Raw genomic sequence first — 22,893 nt, 5'->3', positions numbered from 1 at the left:
AGGAAATCACCAATTCAACAGGACTGTCCTGCTGTATCATGTTTGCTGGCAATATTCTCCCAGCACCCATACACACACACACACACACACACACACACTTAAGAAATAGACTTGATGGTTTAAGGAATTGATCAATGGCAAAGTACTTCCCTAATATATACAAGGACTTAGGTTCAGTGACTAGCACTACAAGTAAATAAACAAAGGAAACAGAGAGAGAGACAGAGAGAGAGAGAGAGAGAGACAGAGAGACAGAGAGACAGAGACAGAGACAGAGAGGTATGCACACACAAACACACACACACACCCTCCCTAAGGATTGAATGGTATGGCTAAATTCAGGGTAAGGTGTGACCACACTTAAAGAACTCACTTATGGCAGCCCCTAAAGAGGCACTTAAGCTGTATGCAGCGGCTAGTACTCTTGAGGTAAAAGGAAGAAGCCCATTAGAACATCAGCCTTCATCTGAGGCACTCACAAAGCCTTGTAATACACCTGGCCTGGACTCCTCTGCAGAGAATAGCTATGATCCCATGAGCTTCTCTTAGACCCAACAGTAACAGGCTAGCTGTCATCTGAGAATAGTACAAGCCCTGGCTCACTCAGGTGTCTTTCCTCTACCCCTGGAACGAGAAACAGTTCTACCCCAACCAAAATCAAAAACAGTCCTTATGGCCCATTTGATGAGATATTCTCTCCCATTAAAGACACCACTCCCTCCACTCCCCAGGGCTGCCTTGGCTCCCCACAGCCAATTTGCATTAGTTACCATGGGAATGCATACCCTGTTTCCAGAAATGTCACATACTGTAATTTAGATTCGAGAAAATACAAATAGGGTCCATTTCTTTGTTCTGAGGCTACCTCTTTCTCAGCCCTCCCCTCTCTCTCCCTCTCCCTCACCCCTTTGAATCTCTCTCTCCCTCTCTCCCTCTCCCTCACCCCTCCCTATCTCTCTCTCTCTCTCTCTCTCTCTCTCTCTCTCTCTCTCTCTCTCTCTCTCTCTGTCAGCGATAGTTTCTTCTGCTTTCTTACTTGAAGTAAGACTAAAATAGCACGTACTGCTTTAAAATGGACAGTTCAGTGGTAGTTACTATACTCCCAATACAGTAACAATCACTAGTGCTACTTAGTTGTAAAACATTTGCCTCAGTCTTAAGCCATTCTGCTATTGACATCCTCTTTTTCATCTGTAGATGTATTTAGAGGGGAACGCTGCTGCACCACAAAATAATGCCACTGCCTTCAAATACTTCTCCATGGCGGCCAGCAAGGTACACCCTCAGCCCACTGCACTAATCATGTAAAATAAGTGCCTTCTATTTCAAGCAGACCCAAGAATCGATGCCCATGAATTGACTTCAGAGTCCTAAGCCCTTATGAGGAATATGTAAAGTGAGGACATGACCATTCCAAAGGATGGGGGAAGGGAACGTTTTTTATTGTAGATGTGAGGGGAGTACAAATAGAGGGTACCTGCAAGAGCCCAAAGCAGGGAGAGAAGGAAGCAGCTTAAATAAGGCAAGCAGACTGAACTGGACCGTGAGAGGAGGGGTGGGAGAGTGGGAGAGAAGGATCAAGAAAGAGAGCAAAGAGAAGACCAAAAAAGGAAGACAAAAGAAGGACAAGAGAGAGCATGGAGGAAACCGTAGGGTCTTATGGGAATGAGAATCTGGAGGAAGGGAAGCGCATGAGCTGGAGACGTTTAGGGCAGGGGTCTCATTGAGAAGAGCTGAGAGGAGCCCAGACAGCAGCACGGACTCTGTAACAGATGTTTGCGAGAGTCTGGAGGCTAGAGTGCCCTCGGTATGCTAACAGGCACGACAGGTCGTCCAGAGCTGCTTCTGGGCTTCACAATAACCCTAGAAAGAACTTGGTGTCTGAGGGAAATATATCATCAGCAATAAAGCACTGAGCTCAAGTGTGGAGCGAGATGGCCTGTCTTTTTGGTAAATGAAGAGGCCAGTGACTGGTGCCACCCCTGCTGTAGCCAGCAGGAAGCCAGAAGGAAGCGCCTCTTCCCTCTGCCCTGATCCGCAGATGAAGCCATAACTTGGAAAGAGGAAATAAAGTGGTAGGGGCGGAGAGGACACTTTAATCACTAACTGCAATACATTTAGGACAAATATGGTCAGTATCCAGCTTTCCAATACAGTTTTTCTAAAGGCTGGCGCTGCAGCAGCTCAGAGGTGAGGTTGTCAGGACAGTACCCAAGGGAAGGAGGTGACTCTGGCTTGAGAATAAAATGTCCTTGATGCTGTAATATTACAAAACACTAAAGCCCTGCCTGGCGTATAATAGTTGCTGGGTATCAACTGTTGTCTTTTGTAGTTTGTATGTGCAGCCACGGCAGAATGGCTTCCAGCTATGAGGAAATACAGAAAGCATGATTGTATAGCAGGTTCCATATGCATGCATTCAGCTAACTACGGATCCAACAACTGTAACTAGATACATACAGACATTTTCTTGCCATTTCTCATTCTCCAAAAATAATGACCATTTATATCACCTTGAGATTGTATGTGTTGTATTATGTAGAGATGACTCAAAATATAGGGATTATGCATAGGCTATATGCAATGCTATGTGATCATGAGCTAGAGGTTCATAGTGTAAGAACTTTGGTATATTTGGAGATCCTTAAAGCCTGCTCCCACCCACCCACACCTAGGAGCATGGGGACATGCATGCCATGTCTTCTGCTGCTGAAATCTTTGCCTTGCTGGGCATGGTAAAACACAGCTTTAATCCTAGCACCCAGGAAGCAGAGGCAGGCAGATCACTATAAACTCAAACAATACAGGGCTACATGATGAAACCCTGTCTCAAAGGGAAAAACAAACAAACTAACTAACTAAACAAGACCCAATAAGAAAATATCTTTTCTATAGGCTCGGGGAAGTTGGTATTTATCAGCTTTAGTATTTAGTATTCAGCTGATATTTATCAAACTTAGTATACTACCTTTTCTACACAAGAAATGACCTCATCTGTACTGGCTTGTTTCGTGTCAACTTGATACAAGCTAGAGTCATCAGAGAGAAAGAAGCCTCAGTTGAGGAAATGCCCTAGGAGATACAGCTCTAAAGCTGCCCCTCAATTAATGATCTGCGCGGGGGAAGGCACATTCCATTGTGGGTGATGTGGTCCTGGGTTCTACAAGAAAGCAGGCTGAGCAAACCAGGGGAAGCAAGCCAGGAAGCAGCCCCCTGCATCAGCTCCTGGCTTCAGGTTCCCGCTCTGTTTAAGTTCCTGTCCTGACTTCTTTCAGTGATGAACATCGATGTGAAAATGTAAGCCAAATAAACCCTTTTCTCCCCAACTTGCTTTTTGGTCATGGTATTTCACCGCAACAATAGAACCCCAAGCTAAGATACCATCTAACAACCATTAGCCCAGTCTGGGAAAATGCCCTGATTAACTCTCTGGCACCCACAGTAGGAAGCATTTTTTTTTTTTTCTGTCATATGATTTTCTTCTGTAAACTGGCAACCAAGACACATTTGGATCAAGAATTATTTCAACTGTTCTTCATTTTCACAAGCTGTGCACTGCCTTATGAGCCTATTTAGAAAGGAAAGGCAGCCTGTGGCTAATGCTCTTGTGGTTAAATTACTGAGAGGTTAGTCCTTGGCACCTCTTGCTGGTAATTTGTATGAAATTGTTGCTCAGAGAGACGGTTATCTAGAATACCATTAGATTAGACAGATGGGGGGAGGATGAAAAGGAGGAACAAAGGACAATGTCTTGTAATCTGGCAAATAATACTGATTTGTTACCCCCAAAGAATAATGCCAGAAAGCTGGATGTGTAAATTAACTCTGCTCCCCAGGTACTTGAGGATTTTGAGTAGCAGTGACCTAGGCTAGTTATATTTTTAATCTTATATTTTCATCTTTATAAAGAAGTCTAAAACTGCATTTAAAATAAGTCTCACTGGTGTTGGGTGGGCACAGCCACATACTCCATGGCCATTGCCTGAACAACTTGTTAGATTTCTCATACACATTTTTGTTTTGCAACTTAAAAATAAGGTACTGTTCTTAAAGTTAAGCTATAGCTAAGCCAGGAAATTGCTTGCCTGGTGTGCACAAAATTGTGGGTTTACTCTTTAGCACTGCATAAAGCAGATGGATCCTAGCACTCCATAGGTGGAGGCAGGGGCGGGGAGGGGTGGATCAGGAGTTACATATCAAGTTCAAGGCTAACCTGGGCAGCCTGTCTCTAAAATTGTGTGTGTGTGTGTGTGTGTGTGTGTGTGTGTGTGTGTGTGTGCACGCTTGTGTGAGTTTTAAAATTTTATCAGAGCCAGGACATATAGTTTACAAATTGTTTTGTCTTGTTAGCTCACATAGAAGAACACATCAGGCCCAACTCTATCTCCATAAAATTATCACCCTTCCTTCCTTCCTTTCTTCCTTCCTTCCTTTCTTCCTTTCTTCCTTTCTTCCTTTCTTCCTTCCTTCCTTCCTTCCTTTCTTCCTTTCTTCCTTTCTTCCTTCCTTCCTTCCTTCCTTCCTTCCTTCCTCCCTCCCTCCCTCCCTCCCTTCCTTCCTTCCATCTTTTCTTCCTTCCTTCTCCCTTTAATTCTTGTTCTAAGTCCTTCTCCTTCTAAGCAGGGCTCAATCATCTTTCCCACCACAAGGTTCCCCACATCCTTTTGCTCACAAAATCCTTCCCTTGTTTTGAATTAGCATCTTACCCTCTACTCTGGGGTTCTAGAGCTCTGTACTCGATGGCTTCCTTTCTACTGTCTGAAATCCATGCTCCTTCACTTGAGGAGGACCTGGTCCTATGTTACTAATGTTCATTCAATATCAGATAAATGATCATGTGCTTCCTACATTCATGTCACTTCACTGGTCAAGAGCGTGAAGCTCTCACATGCAAGTTGGATTTTGGGAAGTTGGCTACACATATGTTTTGTTCATCCCAGAAAGTGCTTTTTAAAACCAGTAAATGTCTCATCAAACCATGAACAGTCAGATCCTTTTCATGGTTCACTCTGTGTTTATATCTGAGAGATGTGCCTCTCTCAAACCTTGCTTCCATGTTAGCATGTGACCCATCTGAGGTAGGAAAAAAATAATTTTGACTTTTCTTTGAAAACAGCAAGAGCTGACTGAGCAGAATTACTGTTCTATGTGGCAACAACTGGGACAGAGACACTAATCTGCAGCTGCTGTTCCTAGACAAGGTGGACCTTCTGGTTCCCCTCACTCTCCTCTACTCTATCACTCAATGACAGATCAAAGTATGATGCCATCCAAATCCAGCTGTTCAAACCAGTGAGTTTATTGACTCATTATAATAGAGCATGCGTGCCGGGCGGTGGTGGCGCACGCCTTTAATCCCAGCACTTGGGAGGCAGAGGCAGGCGGATTTCTGAGTTCGAGGCCAGCCTGGTCTACAGAGTGAGTTCCAGGACAGCCAGGACTACACAGAGAAACCCTGTCTCACAAAACAAAACAAAAACAAAAAAAAAAAAAAACAAAAAAAAAAATAGAGCATTCGTAAGGGTGACCTAGAGTTCTGGTTCTCAGCCTTCCTAACACTACAATCTTTTAAGACTGTTCCTCATGTTGTGGGGACCCCCAACCATAAAATTATTTTCATTGCTACTTCATAACTATAATTTTGATACTGTTATGAATCATAATATAAACATCTGATATGCAGGATGGTCTTGGGTGACCCCTGTGAAAGGGTTGTTCATGACCCACAAGTGGGAAAACACTATCTTAGAGAAACATAGGTGACCCCCAAAGAAGCCACACCGATAGAAAGCCTCAATACAACATAGACAATGGCTTCATCATAGTTTCATACTCTACACACTCCTGTGAGTCCACAAACCATAAGATGGTGTGCTACTGAGGCCAACTTCCATACACTCAGGAAGTGGTGTAAACGGGGAAGCTGGGATCTCAAGCAGAAAGTCTGATGACTCCCAATCTCTTTCTATGAGGAAATATCAATAGGCCAGATTATGAGGGTCTCTTGCTTGAAGCCACAGCCATTCTAATGATGATAATAATAGCTGTCACACTCATAGGATGCCATCTGGCAACTCCTTACATCACCAGCACAGAGCATGGAGATGCCAGAGTAGGCAACCCCTGTCTTAAGATTCTAAATATGTGTTCCAGGCTTAACACCACTGAGTTATCCAGTAAAAGAAGGAACGGAACGTATTTTGCTCTGGCTGTTATAATCCTCTCCCTTTCTCCTTCCTCTCCCTTCCTCCTCTTTCATTTTTTTCAGCATTTAAATGATGCCTCCTAGATAGTAGACATACTAGATTTTGCCACATCCGTTGCAGTAGGTCTTATTTCCAGAGCAGAGTAGCCATTGGTTGCTAGAAGTCACAGGTTCATATAAGAGAACAGAGTAGAAAAGACCCAGGCGTACCTTGACTACAGAATGTTTGTGCAGTTCATGACCTCAGGATTAATGCCCAGCACAAAACAAACAGCGAGGCCATTTGCATCGCTTGTTTAATATTGATGAAATATCTCAAGTATTTTTTTATAAGTCCTTTGAAATGCACAGGCTCAAAGCTGGGATTCTTGAGCCGGTGTTTGAAATATGCCTTCCTTGCTCCTGTGCTCTTCCCTGGTCACGGGAGCATGATCTGGCGGCATCCACAAGAACTAAATTTAGGCTGTTAGGAGACACTGGAGAACCTTCTATCAGAATTTAGCTTCCTGAGGAAATTCTGTAAGTCTATAAAGCAGATTGACCGACAGATCTGCTGAACAAAAGCCAAGTAGCCAAGCCGTGGCTCCTTACACAGCAAGAGGGCAAAAGACATGAGAGGAGTTAAGAAAAAAAAGAAACTCTGATTGGAAAGTCACCAGAGGTGTGTGTGTGTGTGTGTGTGTGTGTGTGTGTGTGTGTGTGTGCATGTGCATATGTTTATGTGTATGTATATGTGTCTCTGTGTATATTTATGCATGTGTGTGCATGTATGAACATACACAAACACACACACATAAAGATCAGAGAACAATTTTCAGGAATCTGTGGATTCCATATGTTCCAAGGCTGAAACTCAGGTTGTTCTACGTGAACACCAAACAGTTTTACCCAATGATCCATCTGGCCTATGAAGAAGTCATTTTAAGGCTCATTCTTCATCCCAGACTAAGACACTAAATATGTATATAACAGACCATGCGCTCAGTAAACATTGCCCTGCCCTTACTGAAAGCAGTGTTGAGTATAGATGAGAAAAAGAAATGGTAGTTTAGCATCAGGTAGATACTAGTAATGCTATGAGCTCTTGAATTTAAATAAACATATACTGCATAACTTGACAAACATAATATATACAAATAATAACAAATTATTAACTGTTAGCAGTAGTTGCTAACAGTTACTGAAATCCAACACCCTGAATTGTTATTTGGCCATTGATGTCAACTCCCTTTGGCCAAATCAGGTAACAATTGTCTAAATAGACCTTCCCATTCTAGAAAACACATCCATCCTTTGAGTCTTGACTCAATATCAATAGCATAATACTTTGATTCTCCCAAGTTCCCAGCATGAACCAAGCAGTCAAGTATCCCCTTTATCTGTCCACCACATTCTCAGCCTATTTTACTCCAGGATTTACCACATTCATCATGACTAAGAAATCAGACCCACCTAACTGGGCATGGTTCTGCTGGCTTATAATCCTAGCATTTGGGAGACTGAGACAGGATGCTTGTAGGTTTGAGTATAGCAGTACTTGGTGAGACCTTGAAAACAAACAAAAACAAGTTAAAAAGGAAGGAAAACAGGATGAAAGGGAGGGAGGGAGGGAAGGAAGGAGGGAGGGAAGGGAAAGGAAGGTGACCCAGTTCTTTGATGTGGCTCAGATCCCAGGAGTCTGTAATCTCCAAGGCACAGGTTACCTCTTCTCCTCTGCCCAGTGCCTCTTATGGAATCACTCACAAAGCAAGCACTAAGTGCTGAATGAGAGACAGAATTAACCATCTGACTCTCATTTCCTTCTTTTCTTTTCTAGTCAGAGGGAGTTATGAAGGTGTGAAAGGGCACTAAATAAGCCAGAATACTTTGCTATTTGACTGATTGATGGTCTTGGCCATTTCTTTCTGGATTCATTTAAAATAGTTGAAGATTTTTGCAGTAATTTTTCTTATCACCCATTTTTTTTTTTTTTAATTCTTCTAGGGCAATGCAATTGGCCTTCACGGACTTGGTCTCCTTTACTTCCATGGAAAAGGTGTTCCTGTGGTACGTTCAGTAAGCTTATCTTCCCTTCGACATAGTGCCAGCATTTGTAGGGTTAAAATTAATGGTCATGAACAAATGTATAGGAATTAATTTGTATTACTTAACTAGTCAAACTAGTACATCTGACAGAGAATTAAGTGATTCAGTAAAATCTTTGCCAAAAAGAGAGGAACAAACCTGTGACAAGAATAGCAACCACAGTGTGTCTGAGATTCATGGGGTCAAACTAGCTTTGGAAACAGTTGCCTCCTGAGAATTTTATTGGTAGAGAAATTTATCTTCTTAGCTTGATATGTCTTTTGAGTGACCTTCCCCCATCTAACAAAACCAACTATCAATACAGACAAATACAACTTATAATTGAATAAGATAATTATTTCTTTAGAGAATCTAATTAAATAATGAAAATGTTATATTTCTGGTGCTATTTTAACTAGCCTATAGGACACTGACTGTACTCTTAAGCTGGAAAGTGGTTGTTACCATGGAGTTATGCATATAGCTTTGAGTAATACAGTGTAATTATCTTGCAGAATTATGGTGAAGCACTTAAATACTTCCAGAAAGCTGCAGAGAAGGGATGGCCTAATGCACAGTTCCAGCTAGGCTTCATGTACTACTGTAGGTACCACAAATACGGCTACCTTATCTAGAATGATGAATTCATTAGTAAGTCATCTCCACCTATAACAAACATGAAAGGGTTGGCCTGAGTGCCTTGAAAGAACACTGTAGCATCAGTTTAAAGAGAGCGTTAAAAGAACCTAAAGACTTGGACATTGGTAGAACGAAAGGGTAAGGGAATAGAATCAGAATGTCCACCTTTGACAAGCTGAACTTTGAGGTTCTGGTGATACCCAGCATACACATCCAGAAACACTTATAAGAAAGGACAAAGATATGAGACATTAACATACAGGTGTAAATTAAAACTAGTTGAGCTTACAAAGGAAAAAGAATGTGAGGGGAAACCTATATGGCTATTCTCAAATCTGGTGATCCTTTTTGGCATCTTGAAAAGATATGCTAAAGAAGAGTGACCATTAAAAAAAAAAAAAAAAAAAAAAAAAAAAAAAAAAGCCTGGAAGGGGAGGAGGGGTTGAGAGAGATCTCAAAGTGCAGAAAAGATAGAACTTTTCAGATAGAGTAAATGAATAAGACTGTACACAGAAGTCATGAATAGAGTAAATGAGTAAGACTGTACACTGTTCTGCTAAAGCCGCACAAAGTCTGGTGATAACAGTAGGAGCGGAGGAGGAGAGTTGGGGGAGGGGCAGTGAGAAGAGGAAAAGAAGAGAAGGAAGAGGGGGAATGAGGAGGGAGGAAGGAAATGTGATTCGATATCCTTATTGTTTGGAGAGTCTTGATGACATCATTGTATTTATTAGAATGAGTTAGGGTGTGAAAGCAAGATGAGAAAGCCAAGAGTCAAAAATGTTATTTACAAATGTGTACCTGTAAAGAGAAGAAGGAGCCAAAGGGAACAAAATCCAAGAAGGAATTGTTATAAAATGATAAGAGGCATGATTATATTCAGAACTGATTAAAGGGGGGTGGGGGGGGACTAGGAAAGTCAGCAGCCTTAGGATCCTATGGATCCCGGGAGGTAAGGGTTTTGTGGTCTTAATTGACAAGTGGGATTTCCCATGCTGCAGCGCTAGAATAGGGGTGAAACATGAGGTACATAAACTCGGGGTAAGATGGTAAGGAAGGAGCCAGTGGGGAAAGACAAGGTGGGGTTGTTTTCAACTATTTCACCAGCACAAATATTGCTTTTTTAGAACAATAGTGAGGTCATTAGGGTAAGGGGCCTCAGACAGTGATGAGTGATTGCAATAATTCCTGTTCGGGATTGAAAAGAGGGAGTGGTCAGGACAAATCACAGAGATCTGAACAAGCCCTCACCAAGTCCTTCATACCAGAGGTGGAGCCAGGGCAACAGCCAACTCCATCAAGTAGGTCTGTTGATGTTTTCTTCTGTGCTCCAGCAAGAGGGCCCATTTTGTACTATGTTTGTGTTTGACATCTCCTAACTCACGCCAAGTCCTCAGTTTAGAATCTGTCCGATCCCTCAATCATACTATCACTTCGGAAGAGTAACAGTGATGGCTTTGCGTGTTCAAGCTCATTTTATTCTCTCAACATATGGATAGCCCACAGCTTACAGCTGAGCAGACTGGGTGATATCAAGGCCACACATTCAAAACTACATAGTCACATAGTCAAGCTGGAATTCAATTTCAAGCAACTGCCTCCAGTCTGTTTGCTCTTTTTTAATTTTTTTTCAATTTTATTTATTTACTTATCTATTTAGACATAGAGTCTCACTATGTAGTCTGAGCTGTCCTTGGACTGTCCACCCTCTTTCTGTAGTGGCCAGAATGCTATGACTACAGGTGTGTGCCACTATGCCAGGCTAAGCTAACGTTCTTGCTCAATTCCTAATGTAGCACTGCTGTTAGACGCCATGAGACTTTAGAGCTGGAAGGGAATATAAGTCCAATACAGGGAAACACCCTCCTTTTCACAGGCGAAGTCTCTAGATGTGAATGACTCAGAAAGAGATATAACTATAGCAAGAGAGCTAAGCCAAGAATTTCTCCTGCTAGGGATCTACTGACTCTGCCCAGCATCAGGCATCTCTCCTTAATCCAATCCTTAGTTTAGACAGAGCTAGTCTTCCTGGCCCTGGGATTTGCCTGCTCTGTGTCTGTGGATGGTTGCGCTCTACACATGTCACGTGTCACGTGTCACGTGTGTGTGTGTGTGTGTGTGTGTGTGTGTGTGTGTGTGTGTGTACATGTGCGGGTGCGGGTGCGTGTGCGCGTGCATACTCACGTGTAACAATAATGTAAGATCTGAGTAGCTCTCATGGTCATGCATCACCTCATCTCCCATGTCCGTGAAACCAAACAGCTGTTTTTTCTTAATTTCCTGAATGGGTAAAGATCACAGAGTAAGTCAGCCACCTGCCCCCAAACTAGTGAATCTGAAGTAGTTTGTCTCTCGCCGTGGTGGTCTTCTCCCATCCTGTTCAGGCTAGTGGGTATCAGTATGGCCATAAAACGTTACTTTTAAAAAATGAGTATCTCCAAAAAATTTTAACTTTCAGCTGGCTCTGGAGTATGGAAGGATTATAAGCTTGCCTTCAAATACTTTTACTTGGCATCTCAGAGTGGGCAGCCTCTCGCCATTTATTATCTAGCCGAGATGTACGCAACCGGCACCGGAGTGTTGAGATCATGCAGAACAGCGGTGGAGGTAAACACACGGGTGGCTCTTGCTGTTCTTCCATTGGTCACACAGAGTAGGTTGGTACCTTTGTTTTGTAGCTTTTTATGGCAGTTGGCAGTGAACACCACCATTTGACAGGAGGAAAAACTGTAGCTAACTTAAATTGGGGAAGAGCAGAGCAGAAATGGCCCCTTCTTCTCCTGAGTTTGTCTCCTCCGAATTCATGGAATCGCCGGAGCAATCTGGCACTCCTGGTGAGAACTGGAGTTGCTTTTTGGGAGATAAAGGCTCCTTCCCAGAAAACAGGGTTCTTAGGTTTTTGATGATTCAGATGACAATTGAGAAAGTGGGTTGGCCTGAGCCAGTAATTTACTTTTCAAAAGAAGGCTTTTAGGACCTTAATGCCCTTCATTGATTTATTAAATGCGTCCGCTGCACCAGTATAAATACCTCCGCAGTTGCAATCTGGTCCCTCTGAAACTCATTTCAAAAGCTGCCAGCTAATAATCTATCTTTAGATTTGTTCCTTTGCCAACTTCCTAATGAATTATGTATGGCTAACCTCTTCTGGTTACATAAGGGCTATTCAGCTAAGTTGACATTTGTCCCCATGGAGCTCTGCACACCTCCCTCCCCATTATGTCACCTATACCCTCCAGCACTGACTTCCCTTCCTCCTCACTTCCATATCTCTGGAGCCTTGTCCATGCCGAGCAACAGTGCCTTTTAAATGACAGGATCAACAAGGAAGCCCTCCAAATTGATACTGTTATCCTTCAAATAGCCTCCAGGCCAGGAAAGTTTATTACAGAAATTAAAAGTAGCCTGGGAACGACTTGTTAAAGACAAAACTACCCTGAGAATCTGCATGCCTATAAATGTTTTAATTCTTCACCCTAAATAACTTTCAAAAGTCAGGCAGTTTTAGAAAAAGAAAAAAAAAAAGTTCTTGCCTGCTTGGCCGGCAGAGGCTGAAGACTAGGTCCACAGGTCAGTTTGTAGGATGAAACTAACTAGCCTGTGTGATTTCTCTTCCCATCTTCAGCTTTATAAAGGTGTCTGTGAACTAGGCCACTGGGCTGAGAAATTCCTGACGGCCTACTTTGCCTATAAGGACGGGGACGTAGACTCTTCTCTTATTCAGTACGCATTGCTTGCAGAAATGGGATATGAAGTAGCTCAAAGCAATTCAGCATTCATTTTGGAATCTAGTAAGATAAGATCTTTGCAATTCCCCAACCCTACATATTCATATGCATACCCCATCCTCATTTAAGCCCCTTTAATGGAATGTCTCCCCTCCCCCCGCTTTTCTTTTTCTTTTAGAAAAAGCTAAAATTCTGGGGAAAGAGAAGATGTACCCAATGGCGCTTCTGCTATGGAACCGAGCCGCCATTCAAGGTATAAATCAGATCAAGACAGGCATGTAGCTGGACCCTGCTCATGTCTCTTCATCTGATTTGCTTTAGTTGTGCTGTTGGAAACAGATGCAGAGAGGTCACGGGGTCAAGCATCGGGCACTTCAAATTATACTGCTGTTAGAGGTCAATTTTGGGAAATTTGTTTTCTTCATTAGTCTCAAAATCCCTTAGTTTAACAAGCTGTAAGAATTCCTCTGTCTCCATGGTAGCAGAACTGTTGTTTGAAACATGATAATCTTACTCAAGAAAACCGTTTTCTTGGCCTGGCTTTAATCCTTCATTTGCTGGGCTGTTTACTAAGCTAATCTAAGATGTGACCCGTGTATGAGAATGTAGGCAAAATTAATTTTGCACCGACAACATTCAACTTCTCTTCTAAAATGAGCCACCAATGATGACAACACACTTCAGATCTTTAACCAGCAATATGTTGGGAGTTTTAAAAAGCAAGCCAAGTAGGAAGACCCTCCCTTGTCATTTCCCAGGCCTCTCTACTCACTGGTCTCACATGTGGTAAGGAATGTAAACTGTCATTGCCTGGAACAGCATTGGCAGGTGGCATTTGAATCACCATGTCCCTTCCAATTTTCCCCCTAAAATTATAGTATTAAAATCAGAGAGACGCTGCACAGCTGTCACGGCTGCCATTTGGATGTGCGAGGGACTCTTGCAATAAGAGAGCAATTTTATTTCCAATTAGGTTTCTTGAAATCATCTCCTGTTAAGGCTGAATCATCCCTTTTAACAGGAAGTAATAGGGTAAAAAATGATTCTCAGCTGATGCTGATATGAGGTGGGGGGCGGGGAGGAACCACCACGGTGCCTTCGCAGACCCAGCTGAGCTGCTAATACAGCAGTGAGCCATCAATGAGATTTTAGTGAGAAATTCTATGTTTTGGAAAATGCAATAAAGACCTTATTTGGTGTGAGAAAACAACGCCAGCAATCTCTCAGCCGTGGCAAATCAGCTCAATTGCAACAAACACACGTTTATTTCAAGCCAGAAAATGTCGTGGAAATTGGAACAGAGAAAATTTGAAAATGAGGAGATATTAATATTAAATAGAACACACACACATGCACATGCACACGCACACACACACACACACATGCTAGGTTGCTGAAAATAATCATGTGTCACCAAAGGTCAGACATGCCCATGCTCAAAGCTAGAGCTGCTTGCTGAGTGGCTCACAAGAGGTAGGAAATCTAATAACGAAAACTTCCAATTAGTCATGAACACTTCTTTTAGCAGCTGCCTCAACTGAAGAGGGTACTGAGCCATCGTGGCTCAGACACCACCTTGCATCTGTGGAAACAAAATAGAAATCTCTCTCTAGTCAACCAGTCCACCCAGGAGTCTGTCATTATTGCCACATGCACTTAGTCAGTACCATTCATTAGGATACCATGTCACTTAAGTGACCATCACCCAAGACAGACAAAGAGACCAGCAGGCAGGCAGACAGATAGGCAGGCAGGCAGGCATGCAGGCATGCAGGCATGAATGCTTGCATGCACACACAGACACAGACAGACACACAGACACACACATACACACACACACACACACACACACACACACACACACACTTAAAAGCTATTTCTAAGTGGCTTTCCAAAGAATAATGTCACATATCTTTAAAAGTAATGTCAGTTCCCCTTTCCTTGCTATATCTACATATCCACATTTGTTGGAAAGTAATATCCTAAAATACCTCTGGAGAAGGCATTTTCTAAAAATATCCTAGCATGTTTGTCTAATCATTCCATAAATATTTATCGAGTACCATACTAAGCTCCAGAACAATTTTAGTAATTAAGAACCTTGTGGTTCTTGCCTTGCCCTCATGGGGCAACTACCAGATGAGAGCAGAGTTTTAGAAAGGAACTCTAGGAACAGGAAAGATGGGGTTCAGTTTTCCAAGAGTTGTTGTATCTCCAAACTATGAGTTTAAAAGGAAAAATGTGTCAGTCGTCATTTCTTTCAGAACATTATAAGCATGAACATTATCCTGCAGTGAAGACTGCTAGCATTAAGAGCTATGGCTTATGATTCATAGAGTACATGTAATCTTGATGGTGAGACTTTGAATATTTCATGTGCATTCAAGTAGCCATGCATATGTATGTGGTGTTTTTACAGCTTATTAGATTGACTTACTGAGAACTTTACATGAATTCCCTTGTGATTTTTTTCCCTTTCTGATATTTCTCTCAGGGAATGCGTTTGCTAGAGTAAAAATTGGAGATTACCATTACTATGGCTATGGGACTAAGAAGGACTATGAAACAGCAGCCGCCCACTACAGCATCGCAGCAGACAAGCATCACAATGCGCAAGCCATGTTCAATCTGGCATATATGTACGAGCACGGCTTGGGCATTTCGAAGGTAATTGTATTGGTTCAAGGCTAGTAATGACAGCTGTGTGTGAAGGGAAAATTTCTAACTGTTAGGAATTTCGTTGATGTCATTAATGAAGAAGAAGGGAGTCCTTCTCCCTTGTGCTAACACATAAAACTATACTATTACCTTCCTCTCCTCCATTTATACCATGGGCATAATGAGTAAAAGAAATCTAACTGGGGCCAATATAACTCATACATTCCTCCTTTTCCCAGCCCATATTTCTGTAGTGAGCCCTGTCTCCACTTCCTCATGGCCAGGACATATGCACTGGCATCTCCACCAACTCCTTACTGTCAGTTGTTACAGCGAAGTGAAATGAGGTCCAGGCTAGAGATGAAGGTGCCGTTTGTTGACCCAGAAATCTCTCACAGAGCAGTCAATATCTTCATGACACCATACTGGGCACTCTAGAGAGGGAGGCCTCAGAGACTACATCTGGCTTGAGGCATATTCATTAATGAAACAATGCTAACACTACAGGTGCTGGTGGGGAAAATCCCTTAGTCAGCGGGAAGAATCAGGCAGAAGATGATGGATTATGAGTCTGAAAGGCAGAGAATGGAATGTAGGTATGTTAAATGCCAATATTAATCAGTTTTGGTTAGGTAACATATATATTATATTATATAATATTATAATCTTGCTAATCATACAGACATTTGATGAGATAAGCACTCTTTCCCTGTGTACATCAGGAATTCACACTGGCGAGATCAAGTCAATTGGCCAAGTATGCAACAGTCTTTAGTGGTGGATCCAGATTGTTATGCAAGGCATGTCTGATCGCAAGCACTTCAGGAGAAAAAGAGAAAAAACCAATGGGACTGGCAATGCGTCATTCTTAGTAATCAAGCAGGGTTCTCTTCAGTGTTTATATTACCAAGTGTTTCTAGAGTGACATACTGTGGAGACTATTGACACTGTGCCTTCTTCTTCAGTCCAGTAATACTAGCAATTGAGAGTGATTGGTAGGGAGTTTCCTGAGAACCGCTGATGCTCTGCACGCTCCAGCCAAATACTTCTTATTCAGGCGAGGACTGCCCAAGGGAGCAGACCCCATTGTCTGGTCCTCCCTGCAGCCTGACTTTACCTGATGAGTTTTTAATCAGCCTCAGCACCCTGAGCAATAAAATACCAACTCCAAATGCTGCCCCTATAAGAATATGTTAGCTACCTTTGTAAAATGGACAGGAGTGAGTGGCTAAATTGGATAATTCTCTGGATGTCACTTATGGAACCTCCACCACCCACTGTCACCCACATTGGTGAAATGGAACTAATGATACATAGCCTACCCCTAGCTTAGAGCCTGTGTGAGAAGGCTTTGTAAATAAAAAGTGTGTGGAATGGCTGTCATTTAGATCAGAAGGGAATTTGAACAGTTGCTAAGGTTTCAATAAGATCAAAGTTTTTATTCACAATTCCTCATATAACACACCATAACCCAAGAGAAGCATGGTTTACAAAAAGTGGACAAATGACCCCACTCAATCCATTCCTTCAGTCAGCTCTTGTTGCAGCCTGAGCTGCCCCACAGTTGGGGGCCAAAATGTCTCAGACCACTCTATCAATGTTGGGACCCACACTGCCAAAAAGCCTTGGGGGCTAAATTGTTAGAGCCTGCACTGCCCCAAGCTGCTCCAGTCCACAGATCGGGGTTCAGCAAGAGAGAGAGTGAGGACGGACTCGAAGAATGGAGACCAGACAGAGTATGATTCAATCCTGTTTATTCTTCAGTCTCTCTTCTTCTCTCCAAGTCCCAAGTCTTGAGTTCCTAGTCCCTAGTTCCTAGTCCCTAGTGCCTCCAAGTTCCATGTTACTTCTTCCAAGTGCTAAGTGCCTAATGTCTAAATCTAAGTTCTTCCTCCAAGTGCTTAATATCTAATAATCCTTTTTCCAAGTTCTCTAGTCCAAGTGTCTTCTTCCTCAATGCCTAATTCCTACTCCAAGTTGTACTCCAAGTTGTACTCTCTAACCAAATTCCTAGTTCCAAGTTGTACTGTAAGTTGTACTGTCTCTTCTGTCTGCCTCTCACCTTTTATATATCTCACTTCTAAGCCATGCCTCTAAGTCACGCCTTTAAGTCATGCCCTTAGGGCTTGTCTCTAAATCTGATCTCTAAGTCACACCCTTAAGTCACACACCTTTAAGTCTCACACACCCAAGGGAAGATCCTGGGTATCTAAAGCAAGATGTTATCAGAGTGTGCTCGGCTGTTGTAGGCAGATGTAATCAAGTCTCTTGTCAGGGTATATGGCTCAAGATGGCTGCAAGGATGATAACCGCCTTCTATAGGCTCCCCACAAGCTCTCCTACCCCCAGTGATTCAAAACAAGTCCTCACTCTCCTGACAACCACATCCTCACCACAGTGAGGCCATTTTCACCTGTGTCCTTGGAGGCCGAAAGAAATATCCTCTCAAGACGTGGTGGAGACTGCAGGAGAGGTCTAGGGCCCAGCTGTTGGACCACACCAGAAGCTTTGGTTCTCCTCCAGAGTCACCATCGAATGTCTTTGCTGGGCACTTCCTTCACAGATTCAGATAGCAGCTATTGGGACATCCATTTTTCACTTGCAGAGTAGCTGCAGTTCTTCTCTCTACCCACCTTTTCCATTCTTCCTGCCAGGTTCCCCTTAACTCACAGATCGATCACTCTGATCAGTTTTCCTTACATGAGGTCTTCTGGGCTTTTGTCTGTTTATTTTTTGTTTTGACAGAAAGTATCTACATTAAAAACCAGAGGTGGAGTTAGAGACAAATAAAAATCAGACAAAGAAAGAAACCAATAAAAGAAACCAGGGGCCTTATTCAGACCTAGATACCAGGATATTCAGCTGATAAGAAATCACCAAGTATTCAGGGCAAAGTTTATTAGTCTCATTATTTTTCAAAATAAGCATCCCAATGAGTTCAAGCCCCAAACTTATTCCAACAGGAGGAGGCGGATGGCCCTTCAGCTACTGAAGCATTTCTTCAGTAGGGCACTTCACAATCCTTGCTATCAAGCCTCGAGCAAAGCAGTAAGAGAAATGAATGCAATATCATTTCCAGAGAGTTTGTGAGAATGAAAGAAGGCTGGTGGGATCATGTTTTGTAAACCCTTCTCATTGAAGGAATGAAATTGGTATAAACCAATTCTTGTGGAATCGGTGTAAAAATGTGAGCCACTGAGCTGAGGTACTTCTCAGTGAAGCTAGCAGGATAAGTCGCCGGCATTACCTTAGGCCACCTTGTTGTCCAAATCCCCTCTCTGCAGGAGCTTCAAATATAGACCACCCCTCCATACACATCCTCTTAAACTCCCAAGAATGATACACCCAAGGAGTCCTTCAAAATTCATCCTGGAAAACTAATGAGTTTTGGAGGGCTTTACTTACAGAGCATGTGCCAGGAGTTACTGACAGGACAGTGGGTGACCCAAAAGCAGCCATGTTGGCAAGTTTCCATTCAGCATTGACTTCTCCATAGATGAAAGATGGACGCCCTTCACCTGATCCTCCTAAGCCCATAAACTCTGGAGCCTCCCTGAGGCCATGTGCAAATAGATCAGAATTGCAAACAAATGGCTGTGAGAAGCAGTAGATACTAAACTGAAGGTCTAATGACCACCCCCCCCCAACTCTCCCTGCATGAGGAAGCATCAACAGTCTACAAGCCCAGCTGTAAGGGCATGCAGACTCAGCTGACCTGATGATGAAGGTGGTCAGAATGCCTGGAGTAAAATAACCAGGGGTATGAACTTAAAAACATAAGCACTCAGCTCACAAATTACTATAAGACTCTTTGTCAGTTTATATTTTTAAAATTATTTCAGAAGCTTAACCATGAACAAAGCCTGCTGTCCATTCTTCCTTGCCATTCCAACTGTCTCTACTCTGAATCAAGTCTGAATTTTTAATCACCATGGTCTGTTGCAAAGATTAATTGGTGCCTTCAATTCTGATGTTCTCTTATTACATTTCTATTTCTCACTACATAAATACTTCTGCCTGTTAGAGACCAATCGCTAGTCCTTAGAACAATTCCTGCTTAGTTAGACTACATTTCCCAGCATCCTTTGCATCCATGTGTCCTGTCCTCACAACTTACAAAAAGGTGCCCTTTGTGCTAAGGCAGCCAGTAAAAAATGGGGCTTCCCCATAGTTGCTTTGCACTTTGTTGTTGGAACACAGCAGAAAAAAAAAGCTGAGGCTCTAGAGGAAATGCAGAACCACTTAATGGAAAGAGCAGAGTTCCTTAATTACCAATGAAGAAAATCCTCTATCACCCAGGAACATCCCTGCTAAAATGTTGACTAAAGTTAAAAACAAACTTTTCCGTACTGTGTCCCTGGATTTTTGGAGTTGATTTGTTCTAAGTGTTAGCATGACCTTAGGAATACTTAATTCATCAAACACTGCTATGTTACTGTTGATAAAGCATAACACCCTCAAACCTCTGCCTCCCTTACTCTCCACATGCCCCAAAGGCAATGCTGATAGACAAAAACACAAACTGAAAATATCTACTAGCGTTATAAACCCCAGACTTCTTACTTTAAATTCAACGTCTTCTTTGACTTAACTGTTTTTTAGGACAATAGCCTCATATGCCACTTTTCTTCTAAACACACTCTAGGCTGTACATTCCTTCTCTTCAAAAGCCTTCGATGTGTTCCCAGGTTTGAATGCTATCTACTTGTAGAATGACACGTTACTGCAGTCTAACTTTCATTCACACGTTTGGGTGCTGACCAGGTGATTGTTCACATTATGAAGTGGTGGGCTTGGATCTGGGGTCATGGACAAAACAAAAAATCATCTCCAAAAAGTTTATAATACCCCCTGGAAGGAGCATAGCATATGCTGGAGGAATGTGTGTGAACCAGTGTGAACCAGTATCAGTAATTACCTCTGCACAGTAGGGTTATGGGTGAATGTTTTTCCTATTCAGTTCTATAATATCAGAGTTTTTCCTAATTTCCAAGTGATATATTCATAATTAGAAAAATGAAACTAAATTACTCAAACATTCATCTTTTAGTTCATACAGTCTATTTTATAATAAGGGATTTGGGGTGATATAAAATATTCGGGCCTGGAGAACTCAAGTGCCAGGCTTCCTTCTTGGAGAAGCCTGCTGCACCTTTGACCTGCAGGAAGCTATTTTGAACATACGCACATATTAATCAGTACTGTGGCACAGCCGATACTTTAATTGGAACATGCTACTTAAAAAGAGTCAGAGACAGATGCACTTAGCCTAAACTGCTGAATTTCAAAAAAAAAAAAAAAAAAAAAAAAAAAATTAACTCCCATGTACTGCATGAAAGTTACATCTAAGTGGATTGGGTAAAACTTCTTGTTTACTGCATCCTGGGCATCCTTAGAGCAATATATATCAAAAGAAGAAAATTTTTTTTTTTGCTTTAGTGGTGCCAACATTTTGCTAGATAAAATGAAAGAATGAGGAATCATTTCTAGGGTTTAGTGCATGCATGGAGTCAGAGGACAACTTTATAGAGTCGGATCTCCTTACATTTTTATGTGGGCTCCATGTTTCCAGTAATTAAAATTCAGCAGACTGTTTAGGATAAATCTTACCAACACAAAGAAAATAGATACTATAAACCCCGGTCTATGCCATTAATTCCAGACTATTCTGTGTGTGTGTTCACAGGCTAGTAGTAGCCTAAAGCTTCTAACAGCTGGTCAGCCCACACCTGGAAGCCATATTGACTCAACTGTCCTGGATCTGGGCAACTTTTGTCAATAATTGAGGTCTCATATGACTAAAATCAAGGCTGATTCTTGCTGGAGACAGTGGAGAAGAATGTATTTCCCAGCTTATTCGGGTTGTTAGTGAAGTTAGTTCCCTGAAGTTGTTAAGATCAAGCTTCCTGTTTCCTTGATGGCTCTTTGAGTTGCTTCTGATTCTTTCCATGTGATCCCCACCTCCACTCCACCCACACCCCCACACACCCCAGCTATGGCACACCCCTACACCCCCACACCCCAACCACCCTTTACCCCTACAAACCCGACTTCCCTGTGTAACAGGTTGAGTTCCTCCCATACTTTTAATCTTCCTCTCCTGCTACATCTGGCTTTCTTCTGCCTTTAGCCACAAGATGCTTGGGTTTAAAGCTTCCATGATTATTATGTGGAGCCCGTGTGAATAGTCAGGAGAATCTACTTTAAGGTCTATAACTTTCCATTTTCAAAATCCCCCTTACTATATATGATATGATATATTCTTAGGCCACCAAACATAAATTGTACTTCTAACAACAGTTAGAAGTTTCTTGAGAATCTGTACCTGATGACGATGGGCTGTTTTCTTTCTAGGATATCCACTTGGCCAGAAGATTGTACGACATGGCTGCTCAGACAAGCCCAGATGCTCACATACCTGTGTTCTTTGCCCTTATGAAACTGGAAACTATGCATTTGCTGCAAGATATCCTGTTTTTTAATGTAAGTGTGTCTCAAATAAGATTCTCAGAAACTCTGAAAACTCCAAGAAACTTGGGAGAAAGTGATGAGGATTAACAAGGGAGTTAACTTTTCTTTGATAAATAGAATTCAGAGTCTAGTGCTTGCCACACAGCAGTTCTTACTTGCTGAGTATGTGTTGACACTGTGTAGTACAACCAGTAAATGAATTCAGCAGACACTCTTTCCAACACACTTTATGCTCTAAGCCTTAAGCAGAGATGAGCTATATATACTGTTCAAAACATAGCTCTTGCCATCAAAATCTGAGACTGGTAAACAGATGGCAGGTGGCAAGTGACACCACAAAGAGCTGTATTTCTTAAAAGCAGAAATTAATTTTTTTTGGAGACAGGTCCTTATGACACAGCCAAGGCTAACTGGGAAGTCATTGTGTAACCCAAGCTGACCTCGAATTTGAGACCCTTTTGCCTTCGCCTTCGAGGCACAGAAATTACAGGCAAGTGCCATCGTGTCCAGCTAAATTTTGTACTTGAGATTATTTATACTTGAGTTGATAATTAAGCCCATGTGTGGACTCTACCATCCCATCTTCTAATGCATCCCATCTTCTAAGATGGAAGATGGAAGATGGAACAGAGGGCATAGTTTGGGGCGCTGGTGGGTTTGTGAGAAAAAATGGTTCTGACCACCGTAAGGTGCTAGAATTGCTTTCTTTTTTGACTGAATGCCTCTTGCCAGCAGTTTACCACGAAATGGAAATGGCTGAAACTGGACAGCACCATTGGACCATACTGGGATTTATTGGTGATTGGCCTAATTGTTGCCACACTGGTCTTCCTGCTTAGAAATCGCCATAGGTAGGCTCTAGACCATCAGATAACCTACTCGTAGGTTCATGCCAAGCTATCCTCACCAAATAAAGAATTTCCTCATCCAAATCAAGAGTCTCTGCAGATTTCTCATACAGGCTGTGATGGAGAGTGGACAAAACTTAAGAACTACCCTAAAGAAGCAACTCCAGACTTCCTGCTTGGTTTAGGGACCACAAGGGGATGCTGAGGACAGGTCATCTAAGATGTGGCCACAAATTTGTCATCTTGGTGATCTAGTCCTGACCTTGATAAAGGTCACCATCTT

General features: G+C 42.3%; 1 protein-coding gene across 3 annotated transcripts in view; it reads left to right on the top strand.

Moving 5' to 3' along the window:
• Sel1l2 (SEL1L2 adaptor subunit of SYVN1 ubiquitin ligase) overlaps positions 1 to 22,691 on the top strand; it is a 124,885-nt gene extending 102,194 nt beyond the window's left edge. For 2 of the 3 annotated variants that reach the window (XM_034495413.1, XM_034495411.1), the window contains 9 exons: positions 1,198 to 1,275; positions 8,189 to 8,251; positions 8,785 to 8,872; positions 11,364 to 11,512; positions 12,531 to 12,696; positions 12,812 to 12,886; positions 15,128 to 15,300; positions 21,646 to 21,774; positions 22,498 to 22,691. In XM_034495413.1, coding sequence (XP_034351304.1) covers positions 1,198 to 1,275; positions 8,189 to 8,251; positions 8,785 to 8,872; positions 11,364 to 11,512; positions 12,531 to 12,696; positions 12,812 to 12,886; positions 15,128 to 15,300; positions 21,646 to 21,774; positions 22,498 to 22,617 — 1,041 coding nt within the window. In that variant the 3' untranslated portion in view covers positions 22,618 to 22,691. Of the gene's footprint in view, positions 1 to 1,197; positions 1,276 to 8,188; positions 8,252 to 8,784; positions 8,873 to 11,363; positions 11,513 to 12,530; positions 12,697 to 12,811; positions 12,887 to 15,127; positions 15,301 to 21,645; positions 21,775 to 22,494 lie in introns of all 3 variants that reach the window. The other variant, XM_076929847.1, reaches the window with a different exon arrangement.
• Positions 22,692 to 22,893: the final 202 nt, after the last annotated feature.

The sequence above is a fragment of the Arvicanthis niloticus genome, chromosome 2 (genome assembly GCF_011762505.2).
Source record: "Arvicanthis niloticus isolate mArvNil1 chromosome 2, mArvNil1.pat.X, whole genome shotgun sequence".
NCBI lineage: Eukaryota > Metazoa > Chordata > Mammalia > Rodentia > Muridae > Arvicanthis > Arvicanthis niloticus.
The sequence above is the reverse complement of the archived record's forward strand: the minus strand, read 5'-3'. Positions and strand labels throughout refer to the sequence as shown.